The following is a 12825-nucleotide window of genomic DNA, read 5'->3' as shown; positions in this document are numbered from 1 at the left end:
ACAGCAGTTTCCCAAGGTTAAAATGAAAATTGCTGTTACCAAATGTAAATGTCAAGGATGCAAAATTCCTTTTGGAAAATATATACTTGTCTACCCCAAATTATTATCTACATTCATTTTAAGAGTGGCGCCATGGGTCAAAATCTTGTGCCAGCAGGACTGAAGACCGACAGGTCACAGGTTCGAATCCGAGGAGAGCATGGATGAGCTTCTATCAGCTCCAGCTCTTCATTTCAGGAACATGAGAGAAGCCACCCATAAAGATGATAAAACATCAAAACATCCGGGTGTCATCTGGGCAACGTCCTTGCAGACAGCCAATTCTCTCACACCAGAAGCGACTTGCAGTTTCTCAAGTCGCTCCTGACACACACACAAGAAAAGAGTTTTTTAAAAAAATTATATAAAAATTTGAAACATGAAATAACAAGATTATAATGACTTTCAGAACCCAGCTATGAAGTTTAAAACTTTTCTTAATGAATGAATACTGCCAGTCTAGAATCATAATCTACAAGGAAGAGTACAGGTTTTTTTTTCATTTTGGTCAAATATAGAACTAATTTTCACTTGCTTCTCTTTCCCATCAGTCCTGAAAGGTGGCTTCATAAATTCTGAATTTCCTTTTTTTTTCTTCAGCAACTATCACAGCCAAACCAATGAAAGCTACATGGACACTTTAATCCGACGTCTACAGCTATATTCAAGAAATCTGGAGCATTTAGTGGAAGAGAGGACCAAACTTTACAAAGCAGAACGAGACAGAGCCGACAGACTTAACTTCATGCTTCTCCCAGGGTGAGTGCAGGGACTTGTGGCAATTACTCTGTGGAGTCCAGACATGAAAATCATTGGGTGAAACTCTCTAACAAGATTTACAGATTAATCTTTTTCATGTCTCCAGAGAACATAATTAGACACTATGACCTAAATGATCCCATAAATGTTCCAAGTAATTTAACAGAAACTCCTTTAACCTCTCAATTTTGGAACAGTTTCAAATATTACTTTGCTGCACAAAAATAAGATAACCCAGCTTCTTGGTTTTTCATGATAATATACTTGAAATATAAACTTGCTTTTATCTTCCCCAATGTAACATGCAAATTATTTTTCAAGAGGCCAAGTTTGAATTTCTAAGGTGACTCCTTACGGAAAGACTAGGAAATACTGGGCTTTTTACACAGCATCTCTCCTTCTTACCAAGGAGATTAAGCTTGGAATCTGCTCCCTTCTCCAGGAACTCCTACCAGCCGCCCATCTGGTACTGATGTACTGGTTTTGGAAATCCTGGTGAAGGACAGCTTTCACCATTGCTGTGGCTAGTCTCAAGATGTACCAAGGTTGTTACAGAGATGGCCTATATTCACAAGCATTGGGTCATCATCTTGAAGGCATCAGGTTTGGTCAGCCAAGAGATATGATCCAATCTTGTGTGTTCTCTACTAACTCCTCAGCTTCCAAGTCTCCATTCAGATCACTATTGGACACCTGAAACATAACGATTTTGATATTAGCCACCATGCAAAGTTACAAAGCTTTTCGAAATACATTTTGAAATTAAGAAGATGCCTTCCCAAGACATTTCTTTTCTCTTTTGCTAGTCCTGTGGTAAAGTCTTTGAAAGAAACTGGATTGGTAGAGCCAGAACTCTTTGAAGAAGTCACAATTTACTTCAGTGACATTGTGGGGTTCACAACAATCTGTAAATACAGCACTCCAATGGAAGTGGTAGACATGCTTAATGATATCTACAAGAATTTTGATCACATTCTTGACCATCATGATGTTTACAAGGTGAGTAGATTTGTTTGGGGTTTTTTTTTCAGAGGAGGGAGTTGTTTTTAATAAGTTATTTTTACAATTATTTAAATGCAAGTTCACCATTCTTATAGCTGTACATCTCCCCTTTTATTCTCTTTCATCTCTGTGCTCCCCTTCTCCAGAGCCATCTCTTCTTCTAAAATCCCACCAAAAGTTCAGTTCTTCATGTGGAGGTAAATTTCCACCTTCTTTTTTCAATATTTTTTCTAAAACTCTTCTCCAAATAATTTCAAAGTCATTTTTCCATAGTCCCGTCTTCACTTTTCAATTTGATGTTGGTTTATCATTCAACACCATTATCCAGACTTCTTTATACCATTCATGAATTTGTATTGTCATTTCCCCTTTCCAATATTTTGATATTAATAATCTAGCTGCTGCTAAAAGCATGTCTGTTAATGTCTGCTGGATTCCTTCTAATTTCTATATTCATAATATTTTCTCTTTCCCTTATAACCATTTCCCCAAAATCTTATTTACAATCCCATATGTTCCAGTTTCTTGACACTCTCCAACATTTTTCATTATAGCTGTTGTTTATAATGTTTAGTTTTCTCAGTGTTAAATACCACTTCCAAATTACTTTATAATTATTTTATTTTATTCTAATTGACATATTTTAATTGTCTTGCTTTTCATATCTCTTCCTATTTTTTCTCAGTTATTTTTATTCCTACTTCCCCCTCCCATAATTCTCTTAATGTTAGTCTCCCCCACCCCCATGTCCTTAATTAATATTTTATATATTTTACTTGTTCCTTTTACTTGTTTCTTGTTTTCTCTTTTTAATCATTTTAGTATTATTTCTTTAAATTGTGTTATTTGTTTCCCAGTTTTGTTTCAGATCCACTAATTTTTATTTCATTTTTCTAATTGGATTCAGTGGAGTCATTAAATATTTATTCCTCTCAGTTCATCTCTCATTTTTACATCTCTCACTTTTTCGTTCCATCCATTTTCCTACCCTTTTTAATTCCCCTTTTTTCAAATTCTTTATCTAATATTTCCTTTAATTCCTATGGGAAATCCCTTTCCATTATTATTGGTGTTGATACTGAATTCTTACTAATTAGGTGTCTTTTATATTTGTTCCATATTTCCATTATATTAATAATATATTTCCAATCTATTTAGTTTAGTCTCTTTCTTTAAAATTTACTTAAACAATATATTGTCCTTTATCCACTCAATTCCTTCATTCCCAGATTCCATCCATTCTGAACTCTCTATTCATCATCTTTTCTGCTACATATTTTAGTTGGTTTGCCTCATATTTTTTTTATATTCAGTACCAGAGTTGTTTGTTTAGTCTGTTCTTTTTCCCATTACAATATTTATTTATCATTTTTTGCCATTTATTTTATTTTTTCCAATTTTTTAATGGATTCATTCAACAAAAAATTATTTTAGGTAGATTTTTATTTTTATTAATGCTATTCTACCAAACCATGATAATTGTAAATTGTTATATTCCTTTAAGTTCCCCTCTATAGCTTTCCTTTTTAAAGCTTTCCTTAGTTCTTCTAAGTTTTTCTTTCTTTCTATAGCTTTTAAATCTTTGGTTATGGTTATTCTAAGGTATTTTATATCCTTTTTCACATATATTTTCATATCTTTTATATCTGTTTACCCCCCTCGATGGACTGTCACCTTGTCGTGGTGAGGGGGCTTGCGTGTTCCGATGAACCTGTGGGCACAACAACTGGAGTCGTGCACTTCCAGGAGTGGCTGCGGGGGAGGTCCCAGACCAAGCACAGTCCGAAGACCCAAAGACCTCAACGGCGGAGCAGGCGGAGGATAACATGGCACACGTTACAACGGCTGCGAAGGCGGAAGAAGGCTGCAACAGACTGAGAAGCCATGGTCATTGTGTTAAACTACATCACCAGTGGAACCTCATCTGTGAAGACTGTGTGTTGTTCAGTTGTGCACTGACCTCCACACATTAAAAAAACCCATGCACAGGCGTCTTCCAAAGAAAATAAAAACAAACCAACCAAAGTCCCATGGCGATCAGCGAGTGGCGACGGGGGCAGGACTGTGAAATCTGGAAGCCCCTAGTCACAGACTGGCACATGGGCGGTGGGTACGGACTCAGTCGTTCTACCTCAAGGTCCGAGGCAGTTGAGTAGTTTGGCAGCTGTATCCGCGACTGAGCAGCCCTTTTTAGGACCCACTCTGCTCACCCCACACGGGGAGGGGGCTAGAAAAGGTGCCCTAAACATAGTCTGCCTCACTTATCCCTGACTGGACTGCCGCGTCCAGTGGGGTCACCATCCTGCGGCCAAAAAAGAAAAATGAACTTCGGTACGTGGAACGTACGGACACTGATGGACAACAGTGACAGTGAACGCCCCGAACACAGAACTGCCATCATTGCAAGGGAGCTGGGACGCTTCAACATCGACATAGCAGCCCTTCAGGAGACCCGGAGAGCTGGAGAGGGACAGCTGAAGGAAGAAAAAGGAGGCTACACCTTCTTCTGGAAGGGACTGCCCGAAGAAGACCAAAGAATGCACGGAGTTGGCTTCGCTATAAGAAATGATCTGATGAAACATCTGTCCGAAGCACCCACTGGCATCAACGAACGACTCTCCACCCTCCGAATTGATCTTGCCAAAAACCAACGGGCAACCATCATAAGTGTCTATGCACCAACACTAGACGCTGATGAAGACATCAAGGAGAAATTCTACTGTCAGCTGGACACCGTCCTATCGGGGATACCTAAGGAGGACAAAATCATTCTCCTGGGGGACTTCAATGCAAGAGTTGGGCGAGACTTCGACCTGTGGCCAGGCACCATAGGAAAAGACGGGGTTGGAAACAGCAACTCGAATGGCATCCTGCTTCTCACCAAATGTGCGGAGCACAACCTTGTCATCACCAACACGCTCTTCCGCCAGAAAAACAAGTTCAAGACATCAAAGCATTGGCACCTCTTAGACTATGTAATCACACGTGCCAGAGACCGCCATGACGTACACCTCACAAGAGCCATGACAGGTGCTGACGACTGCTGGACCGACCACAGGCTATTCCGATCCACGATGGCTATCAAGATCGCCCCCAAGCGCAGACTCCAAGGAAGAAAGACAAGGCGCAAAATGAACACCCAAGCCCTTCAGGAGCCCTCCAGGCGAGCCCATCTCCAAACAGCACTCAAGGACCATCTACCCACAGTACACCCCGAAAATGTTGAGGAACATTGGAACAAACTGAAGACCTCCATCATCCAAGCCTGCGAAGAAACTATTGGATATCAAGCCAAGAAACATCAAGACTGGTTTGACGAAAATGACACCGAGATCCAACAGCTAATCGACAAGAAAAGGAAAGCCTTCCAAACATGGCAGAGAGACATCAACTGTGCTGCTAAGAAAAAGATCTACGCCAGTGCAAAAGCTGAGGTCCAAAGAAGGACAAGAGAACTCAAGAACATCTGGTGGACAAAGAAGGCTGAAGAAATCCAACACCTGGCAGATACCCATAATGCTCAAGGATTTTTCAAAGCCACAAAGGTCATCTATGGACCAAGAAACCACGGCATACAGCCTCTACGCTCATCAGACGGAACCAAACTCCTGAAAGACCAAAAGTCAATTGCACTACGTTGGAAAGAACACTACCAAAGCCTCCTGAACCGCAGCTCCAGTGTGGCCGAAGAGGTCCTCTCACAAATCCCGCAACAACAAACCAGGGATGAGCTTACAGCACTGCCTAGTTTGGAAGAAGTCAGCAATGCCATCAGCCAACAAAAGAACAACAAAGCCAGCGGACCGGATGGGATCCCTGCTGAAATCTTTAAAGAGGGAGGACCTGCGCTGACACACCAACTCCACCAGCTCATAGAAAAAGTGTGGGTGACCGAGAAAATCCCAGCAGACTTCAAGGATGCCACCATCATCACCCTCTTCAAAAAAGAGGAAAGAACAGACTGCGGAAACTATCGAGGTATCTCCCTTCTAACCTCTGCTGGAAAAATCCTCGCAAGAATCCTTGCAAACCGCCTTCTGCCCCTCTCAGAAGACACCCTCCCAGAATCCCAGAACGGCTTCCGCCCCTCCAGAGGAACTGTGGACATGATCTTCACTGCACGACAGCTCCAAGAAAAATGCAGGGAACAAAACCAACCTCTGTACATGGCATTCATCGACCTTGCAAAGGCATTCGACACAGTGAATCGCAGCGCTCTCTGGACCATCCTCCAAAAAATCGGGTGCCCAAACAAATTTGTGAACATCCTGCGGCTCCTCCACGATGACATGATGGCAACAGTCTTGGACAGCAATGGCTCCCAAAGTGACCCATTTAAGGTGGAATCGGGTGTCAAACAGGGATGTGTTATTGCCCCAACTTTATTCTTCATCGCCATGATACTTCACCTTGTTGATGGGAAGCTTCCCACCGGAGTGGAAATCATCTATCGGACAGACGGCAAGCTATTTAACCTCAGCAGACTGAAAGCCAAAACCAAGGTCACAACAACATCTGTTATAGAACTCCAGTATGCTGATGACAATGTCGTCTGTGCGCATACAGAAGAAGATCTACAAGCCACTCTCAACACCTTTGCAGAAGCATACACAAAGCTTGGCCTGTCACTGAACATCGAGAAAACCAAAGTGCTGTTCCAGCAGTCACCAGCCGTCCCCTCTCCAATGCCAGAGATACAGCTTAATGGTGTAACATTAGAAAATGTCGACCATTTCCGCTACCTTGGTAGCCACCTCTCCACCAAAGTCAACATCGACGCCGAAATACAACACCGCCTGAGCTCTGCAAGTGCAGCATTTTCCCGAATGAAGCAGAGAGTGTTTGAGGACCGGGACATCCGTAGGGATACTAAGGTGCTTGTCTATAAAGCTATTGTCCTCCCAACCCTGCTCTATGCCTGTGAGACGTGGACTGTCTACAGACGCCACATGCAGCTCCTGGAACGATTCCATCAGCGCTGCCTCCGGAAAATCCTGCAAATCTCCTGGGAAGACAAGCGGACAAACGTCAGCGTGCTGGAGGAAGCAAAGACCACCAGCATTGAAGCGATGGTCCTCCAACATCATCTCCGCTGGACAGGCCACGTTGTCCGGATGCCTGACCACCGTCTCCCAAAGCAGTTGCTCTACTCCGAACTCAAGAACGGAAAACGGAATGTTGGTGGACAGGAAAAGAGATTTAAAGATGGGCTCAAAGCCAACCTTAAAAACTCTGGCATAGACACTGAGAACTGGGAGGCCCTGGCCCTTGAGCGCTCCAGCTGGAGGTCAGCTGTGACCAGAAGTGCTGCAGAATTCGAGGAGGCACGAGTGGAGGGTGAAAGAGAGAAACGTGCCAGGAGGAAGGCGCGTCAAGCCAACCCCGACCGGGACCGCCTTCCACCTGGAAACCAATGCCCTCACTGCGGAAGAAGATGCAGAGCAAGAATAGGGCTCCACAGCCACATGCGGACCCACAAGGAAACCCATGATGGAAGACCATCTTACTCGTCCAACGAGGGATCGCCTAAGTAAGTAAGTATCTGTTTACTTTCTAAATTCTTCCTCCTCCTGCCTAGTATAGTTAAATAGCATTGCTTCTGGTTTATTCCAATTCATCTTCAATCCAGTCACCCATTCACATTCTGTTAAGTGTTTCTTAATTATCTCCATTTTCTTCGTTATCGCCTTTATCATTAGCAACGTGTCATCTGCAAATAAACTAACTTTTCCTAACTTCGTTCCTATACCTTCTAATTCATTATCTTTCCTTATTACATTGGCCAATAGTTCTATTGCCATGGGAGTCATAGGACATCCTTGGCTGTTCCTCTTGTTATTTTTATCTCTCTGGTGACTTCATCATTTATTATTATCTTTGTATAATTATCTGAATACATTTGGTTCATTATATTTTTAATCCTGTTTCCTATTCTGAATTTGTTCATAACCATTTGGATAGTTGGCCATTCCACACTGTCGAAGCCTTTAAATATATCTAATGCTATAGGTGAGTAGATTTGTGAAGAGTGCAGCAACCTAGACATAATTAGTTGTGTTGAATTGTAGGAGAAAACACAACATTGCTGGCAGTCTTAAGCATATAAAATGAAAGGCAAGAATTATTTTTCTTTGAGGGGTTCTGTCTGCAAAATAAGCATCACTTTCTTTAACTTCCTAAAAGTTAAAACAACAGTCCATCATTTCAGGGAAAGTCATCTTTTTACAGACCCGCTGTACTGAACTTATTTTACAATATGAACATGTTTGTTAGTCGAAAGGTGTTTAGTATTCTTTCCCAGGTGAACAGAAAAGAACAGGGTGACATACTAGGCCTTCCCTGCATCTGATCAAAATGTCTTATCTGGGAAAAACAATGACATTTGATTGTGTTTCAACAGGTGGAAACCATTGGAGATGCATACATGGTAGTGAGTGGTTTACCAAGGAGAAATGGCAACTGTCATGCAGTGGATATTTCAAAAATGGCACTGGATATATTGAGCTTTGTGGGCTCCTTTGAGCTTCAACATCTTCCAGGGCTTCCTATATGGATTCGAATTGGAATTCACTCTGGTATGGTGTGACACAAATATTTAGGGATGGGTGGGAATTAAGCAACATCTTTCAACTGCATTTTTAACTTGATTCTAGATGTGACCCATATTATGAGGTCACTGGATATTACTGTTTTAAAGTACTAGTTGTAACTATTGGAAGAAAAATGTAATAGATTTTAAAGCATGTTGTCTAACACTAATATTCTTGGCTAGGTCTGCCTTTATGAATTTAATAGTGGCCTAGTTGCAGAATTGAAAAATGTAAGATGGATTCAAACAACCACTGATCAATGTGTTCCAGCTGGAATTTTGCTTTTTCAAAGTTGTACCACAGTTGTCCATGCAGGAACAATAGTTCATAAATCAAAGAAGAGAGTGACATTCCACTCTAAAGAGAAGTAGTAGGAGTAATATTGTGGGCAAAAAAAGTGTAGCTTGTGGGTTGTATGCACACAACACAAACAAAAAAGTCAAAAGCAAAGAACACCCAAAAACAATAAATGCAGCATGTGGACCGAAATTTCCCACCTTTGTTATAGTGCTTTGATATAAAATATAATCTAAAGGCAAAACATTGAAATTATCCTTAATAAATGATATATATCTATAAAATTATATTTCAAGTTCTCAAGATGGTGCATTGCTGTGAGTTTTCCGTGCTGTATAGCCATATTCCAGAAGTATCAGCTGGAACACATTGATCGACCCAAAATTTATAACAATGATCTGGCAAACCCAAAACGTATTAAGGACTCAAGACAAAAGCAAATTCGGCCCAAAATTTACAATAGAACATTGGCAATTCCAAAGATTACACATTCTACAACCATGCAAACGATTCGGCCTGAAAATGATAGGAACATATTGGCAACTTCTAAAAATACTCCCGACAAGATACAGCTGAGGTGTCAGGATGGTGGTCCCTTTGGGTTAAGGGTGGTGCTGTTTAATGCCAGGTTGGTAAATGGAAAAACCTCCACCATTCGAGATCTAATTCAGGAGGAGCGAGCCGACCTGGCATGCATAACAGAGACCTGGCTGGACGAGGGGGGAGGGGTGAATCTCTCCCAACTGTGCCCACCAGGTTACTCTGTGCAGCACCAGCCAAGACCTGGAGGGCGGGGAGGAGGAGTGGCAGTGGTCTATAAGGTTGATATTCCCCTGATCAGGTGCCCCATCCCACAATCATCATCATTTGAGTGTGCCGGCTTCAGGTTAGGTGACCGGGACAGGATAGGGATTCTGTTAGCGTACCGACCACCCCGCTGCACGACAGTCTCCTTACCTGAGCTAGCAGGAGTGGTCTCGGACATGGCGTTGAGCTCCCAGCGGCTTTTGGTCCTGGGAGATTTCAATGTTCATGCCGAGACCTCTCTCTCTGGAGCGGCTCAGGACTTCATGGCCGCCATGACAACCATGGGCCTGTCCCAATTAGTATCTGGTCCCACCCATACTGCCGGACACACACTGGATTTGGTCTTTACACAGGGATGGGGTGACAGTGTCGGGGCGGAGGAGCTGACCATCGCTCCATTGTCATGGTCCGATCACTACCTGATTAGGTTTAGACTTACTGTTCCTCCCAACCTCCGCAGGGGTGGTGGACCCATTAGAATGGTCCGCCCCAGGAGACTTATGGATCCAAATGGTTTCCTGACGGCTCTTGGGGAGTTTCCCACCTCCTTGACTGGCGACCCTGTCGATGCCTTGGTCTCTCATTGGAACACCGAGATGACTAGGGCAATCGACACAATCGCTCCGGAACGCCCCCTCTCGAGTAACCGAGCTAACCCAGCCTCTTGGTTTACTGAGGAGCTGGCAGCAATGAAGCGAAAGAAGAGGTGGCTAGAGCGCGTGTGGCGCAGGAATCCGACTAAATCAGCCCAAACACATCTGAATGCCTTTTTAAGGTCCTATGATGTGGCAATAGCGGCAGCACAAAAAACATCTTTTGCTGCCAATATTGCATCTGCGAAGAATCGTCCAGCTGAGCTCTTCCGAGTTGTCAGGGGTCTGTTAAACCCGCCGAAAAGCGAGATCCCTGACAACTCTGGAGCTCGCTGTGAAGCGTTTGCTCGATTCTTCGCAGATAAAATTGGGCGGATTCGGTCGGCTTTTGATACCACCTTACCTGCAGTCTCTGGGAATGTAACGAGAGCATCTGCTTGTCAGGTTTTATTGGATTCATTTCAATTGGTTCAGCTTGAGGATGTGGACAGGATTCTTGGAGAGGTGCGGCCCACCACATGCATCCTAGACCCCTGCCCATCCTGGCTGTTAAAAGAAGCCAGAGGGGGTTTGGCAGAGTGGGTGAAGGTGGTGGTTAATGCCTCCTTACAGGAGGGCAAGATTCCAGCGAGCTTGAAACAAGCTATCATCAAACCGCTGTTGAAAAAACCATCACTGGACCCCACTCAATTAGACAACTATCGGCCAGTTTCCAATCTCCCCTATTTGGGCAAAGTCCTGGAACGTGTGGTGGCGGCACAACTCCAGGGATTTCTGGTAGACACTGATTATCTTGATCCGGCACAGTCTGGCTTTAGACCGGGACATGGAACGGAAACAGCCTTGGTCGCCTTGGTAGATGATCTGCGCAGGGAACTGGACAGGGGGAGTGTGTCCCTGTTAGTTCTGCTGGACCTCTCAGCGGCCTTCGATACTGTCGATCACGGTATCCTTCTGGGACGCCTCATAGACATGGGTCTTGGGGGTACTGCCTTGCAGTGGCTCCAGTCATTTCTTGAGGGACGGTCCCAGAAGGTGTTACTGGGTGACACCTGTTCGGCCCCACAACCGTTGTCGTGTGGAGTCCCACAGGGTTCGATCCTGTCCCCAATGTTATTTAACATCTACATGAAGCCGCTGGGAGAGATCATTCGGAGTTTCGGATTGAGATGTTATCTCTACGCAGATGATGTCCAGATCTGTCACTCCTTTTCACCTGTCACCAAGGAGGCTGTCCAGACCTTGAATCGGTGTCTAGCTGCTGTGTCGGACTGGATGAGAGCTAACAAATTGAAATTGAATCCAGACAAGACAGAGGTCCTACTGGTCAGTCGTAAGGCCGAACAGGGTATAGGGTTACAGCCTGTGCTGGATGGGGTTACACTCCCCCTGAAGACGCAGGTTCGCAGCTTGGGAGTGATCCTGGACTCACAGCTGAGCCTGGAACCCCAGGTCTCAGCTGTGGCTGGGAGAGCTTTTGCACAACTAAAACTTGTGCATCAGTTGCGCCCGTACCTCGGGAAGTCTGATCTGGCCACGGTGGTCCACGCTCTTGTTACATCCCGAATAGACTACTGCAACGCTCTCTACGTGGGGTTGCCCTTGAAGACTGTTCGGAAACTTCAATTAGTCCAACGAGCGGCAGCCAGATTGCTCACCGGAGCGACATACAGGGAGCATACCACCCCCCTGTTGTGCCAGCTCCACTGGCTGCCGATTCAGTTCCGAGCACAATTCAAGGTGCTGGTTTTGACCTACAAAACCCTATACGGTTCCGGTCCAGTGTATCTGTCCGAACGTATCTCCCTCTATGTCCTATCCCGGAGTCTGAGATCATCTGGGGAGGCCCTGCTCTCGACCCCACCACTGTCACAAGTGAGGCTGGTGGGGACGAGGAGCAGGGCTTTCTCAGTGGTGGCCCCCCACCTGTGGAACTCACTCCCGGGGGAGATTAGGGCATCATCATCCCTCCTCGCCTTCAGGAGGAGGGTGAAAACTTGGTTATGGGACCAGGCCTTTGGGCACTCTGGCAATTAAAGCAGTCAATCAGGCAAGTAAGACCAGCAGGATGGATGAATGGAACGGAAACCAGATCTAGGTGTTAACAAACACTGACCATGTAAGAGGAGAAACTGGGTTTGTATTTGGTTTTAATGATTTTACTGATTTTATGTTATATTGTATGCATGTCAATTGTGAATTGTTGTAATTATGTGTAATTTTGTGTACGATTGTTTATGATGCAGGCATCTAATTGTGCCTTGCTCCTGTAAGCCGCCCTGAGTCCCCTTCGGGGTGAGAAGGGCGGGGTAAAAGAACCCCCAAATAAATAAATAAATAAATAAAAAGTATTATCTCCTGAATGTTTCTGGAACGTGGCCATACAGCTCGGAAAACTCACAGCAACCCAGTGATTCCAGCCATGAAAGCCTTTGACAACACATTCTCAAGATTGTGTTTAAAATAATGTACACCCACTGCTTTCTTCTTCTTCTAAAGAGTGACAGTAGCAGCTACAACGTTTTCAAAGCTGTTTGTCAAAACACAGCCACAGTCTTCTGATGTTCCTTTGTAACCCTTTCCCTAAATTGGAGGTGTTCTCTTTCCTACTTCCACAATTTTTCTGCAACACTATTTTCTGAAATGCTACTGATTATTCGTCTTCATCACTCTTTACAGCAAGGAATTACGTGCCCTCTCCAGCAGTTGGAGTGCAGTTCCACACATTCCTCGCTATT

At 44.1% G+C, this 12825-nt stretch overlaps 1 protein-coding gene across 1 annotated transcript in view; it reads left to right on the top strand.

Annotated features, from left to right (window-relative positions):
* GUCY2C (guanylate cyclase 2C) overlaps positions 1 to 12825 on the top strand; it is an 85631-nt gene that overhangs the window by 57356 nt on the left and 15450 nt on the right. The window contains exons 21-23 of the mRNA XM_060776762.2: positions 640 to 798; positions 1605 to 1797; positions 8201 to 8375. Of these exons, the coding sequence (XP_060632745.2) occupies positions 640 to 798; positions 1605 to 1797; positions 8201 to 8375 (527 nt within the window). The remainder of the gene's footprint in view (positions 1 to 639; positions 799 to 1604; positions 1798 to 8200; positions 8376 to 12825) is intronic.

Source organism: Anolis sagrei, chromosome 5, assembly GCF_037176765.1.
Source record: "Anolis sagrei isolate rAnoSag1 chromosome 5, rAnoSag1.mat, whole genome shotgun sequence".
NCBI lineage: Eukaryota > Metazoa > Chordata > Lepidosauria > Squamata > Dactyloidae > Anolis > Anolis sagrei.
The sequence above is the reverse complement of the archived record's forward strand: the minus strand, read 5'-3'. Positions and strand labels throughout refer to the sequence as shown.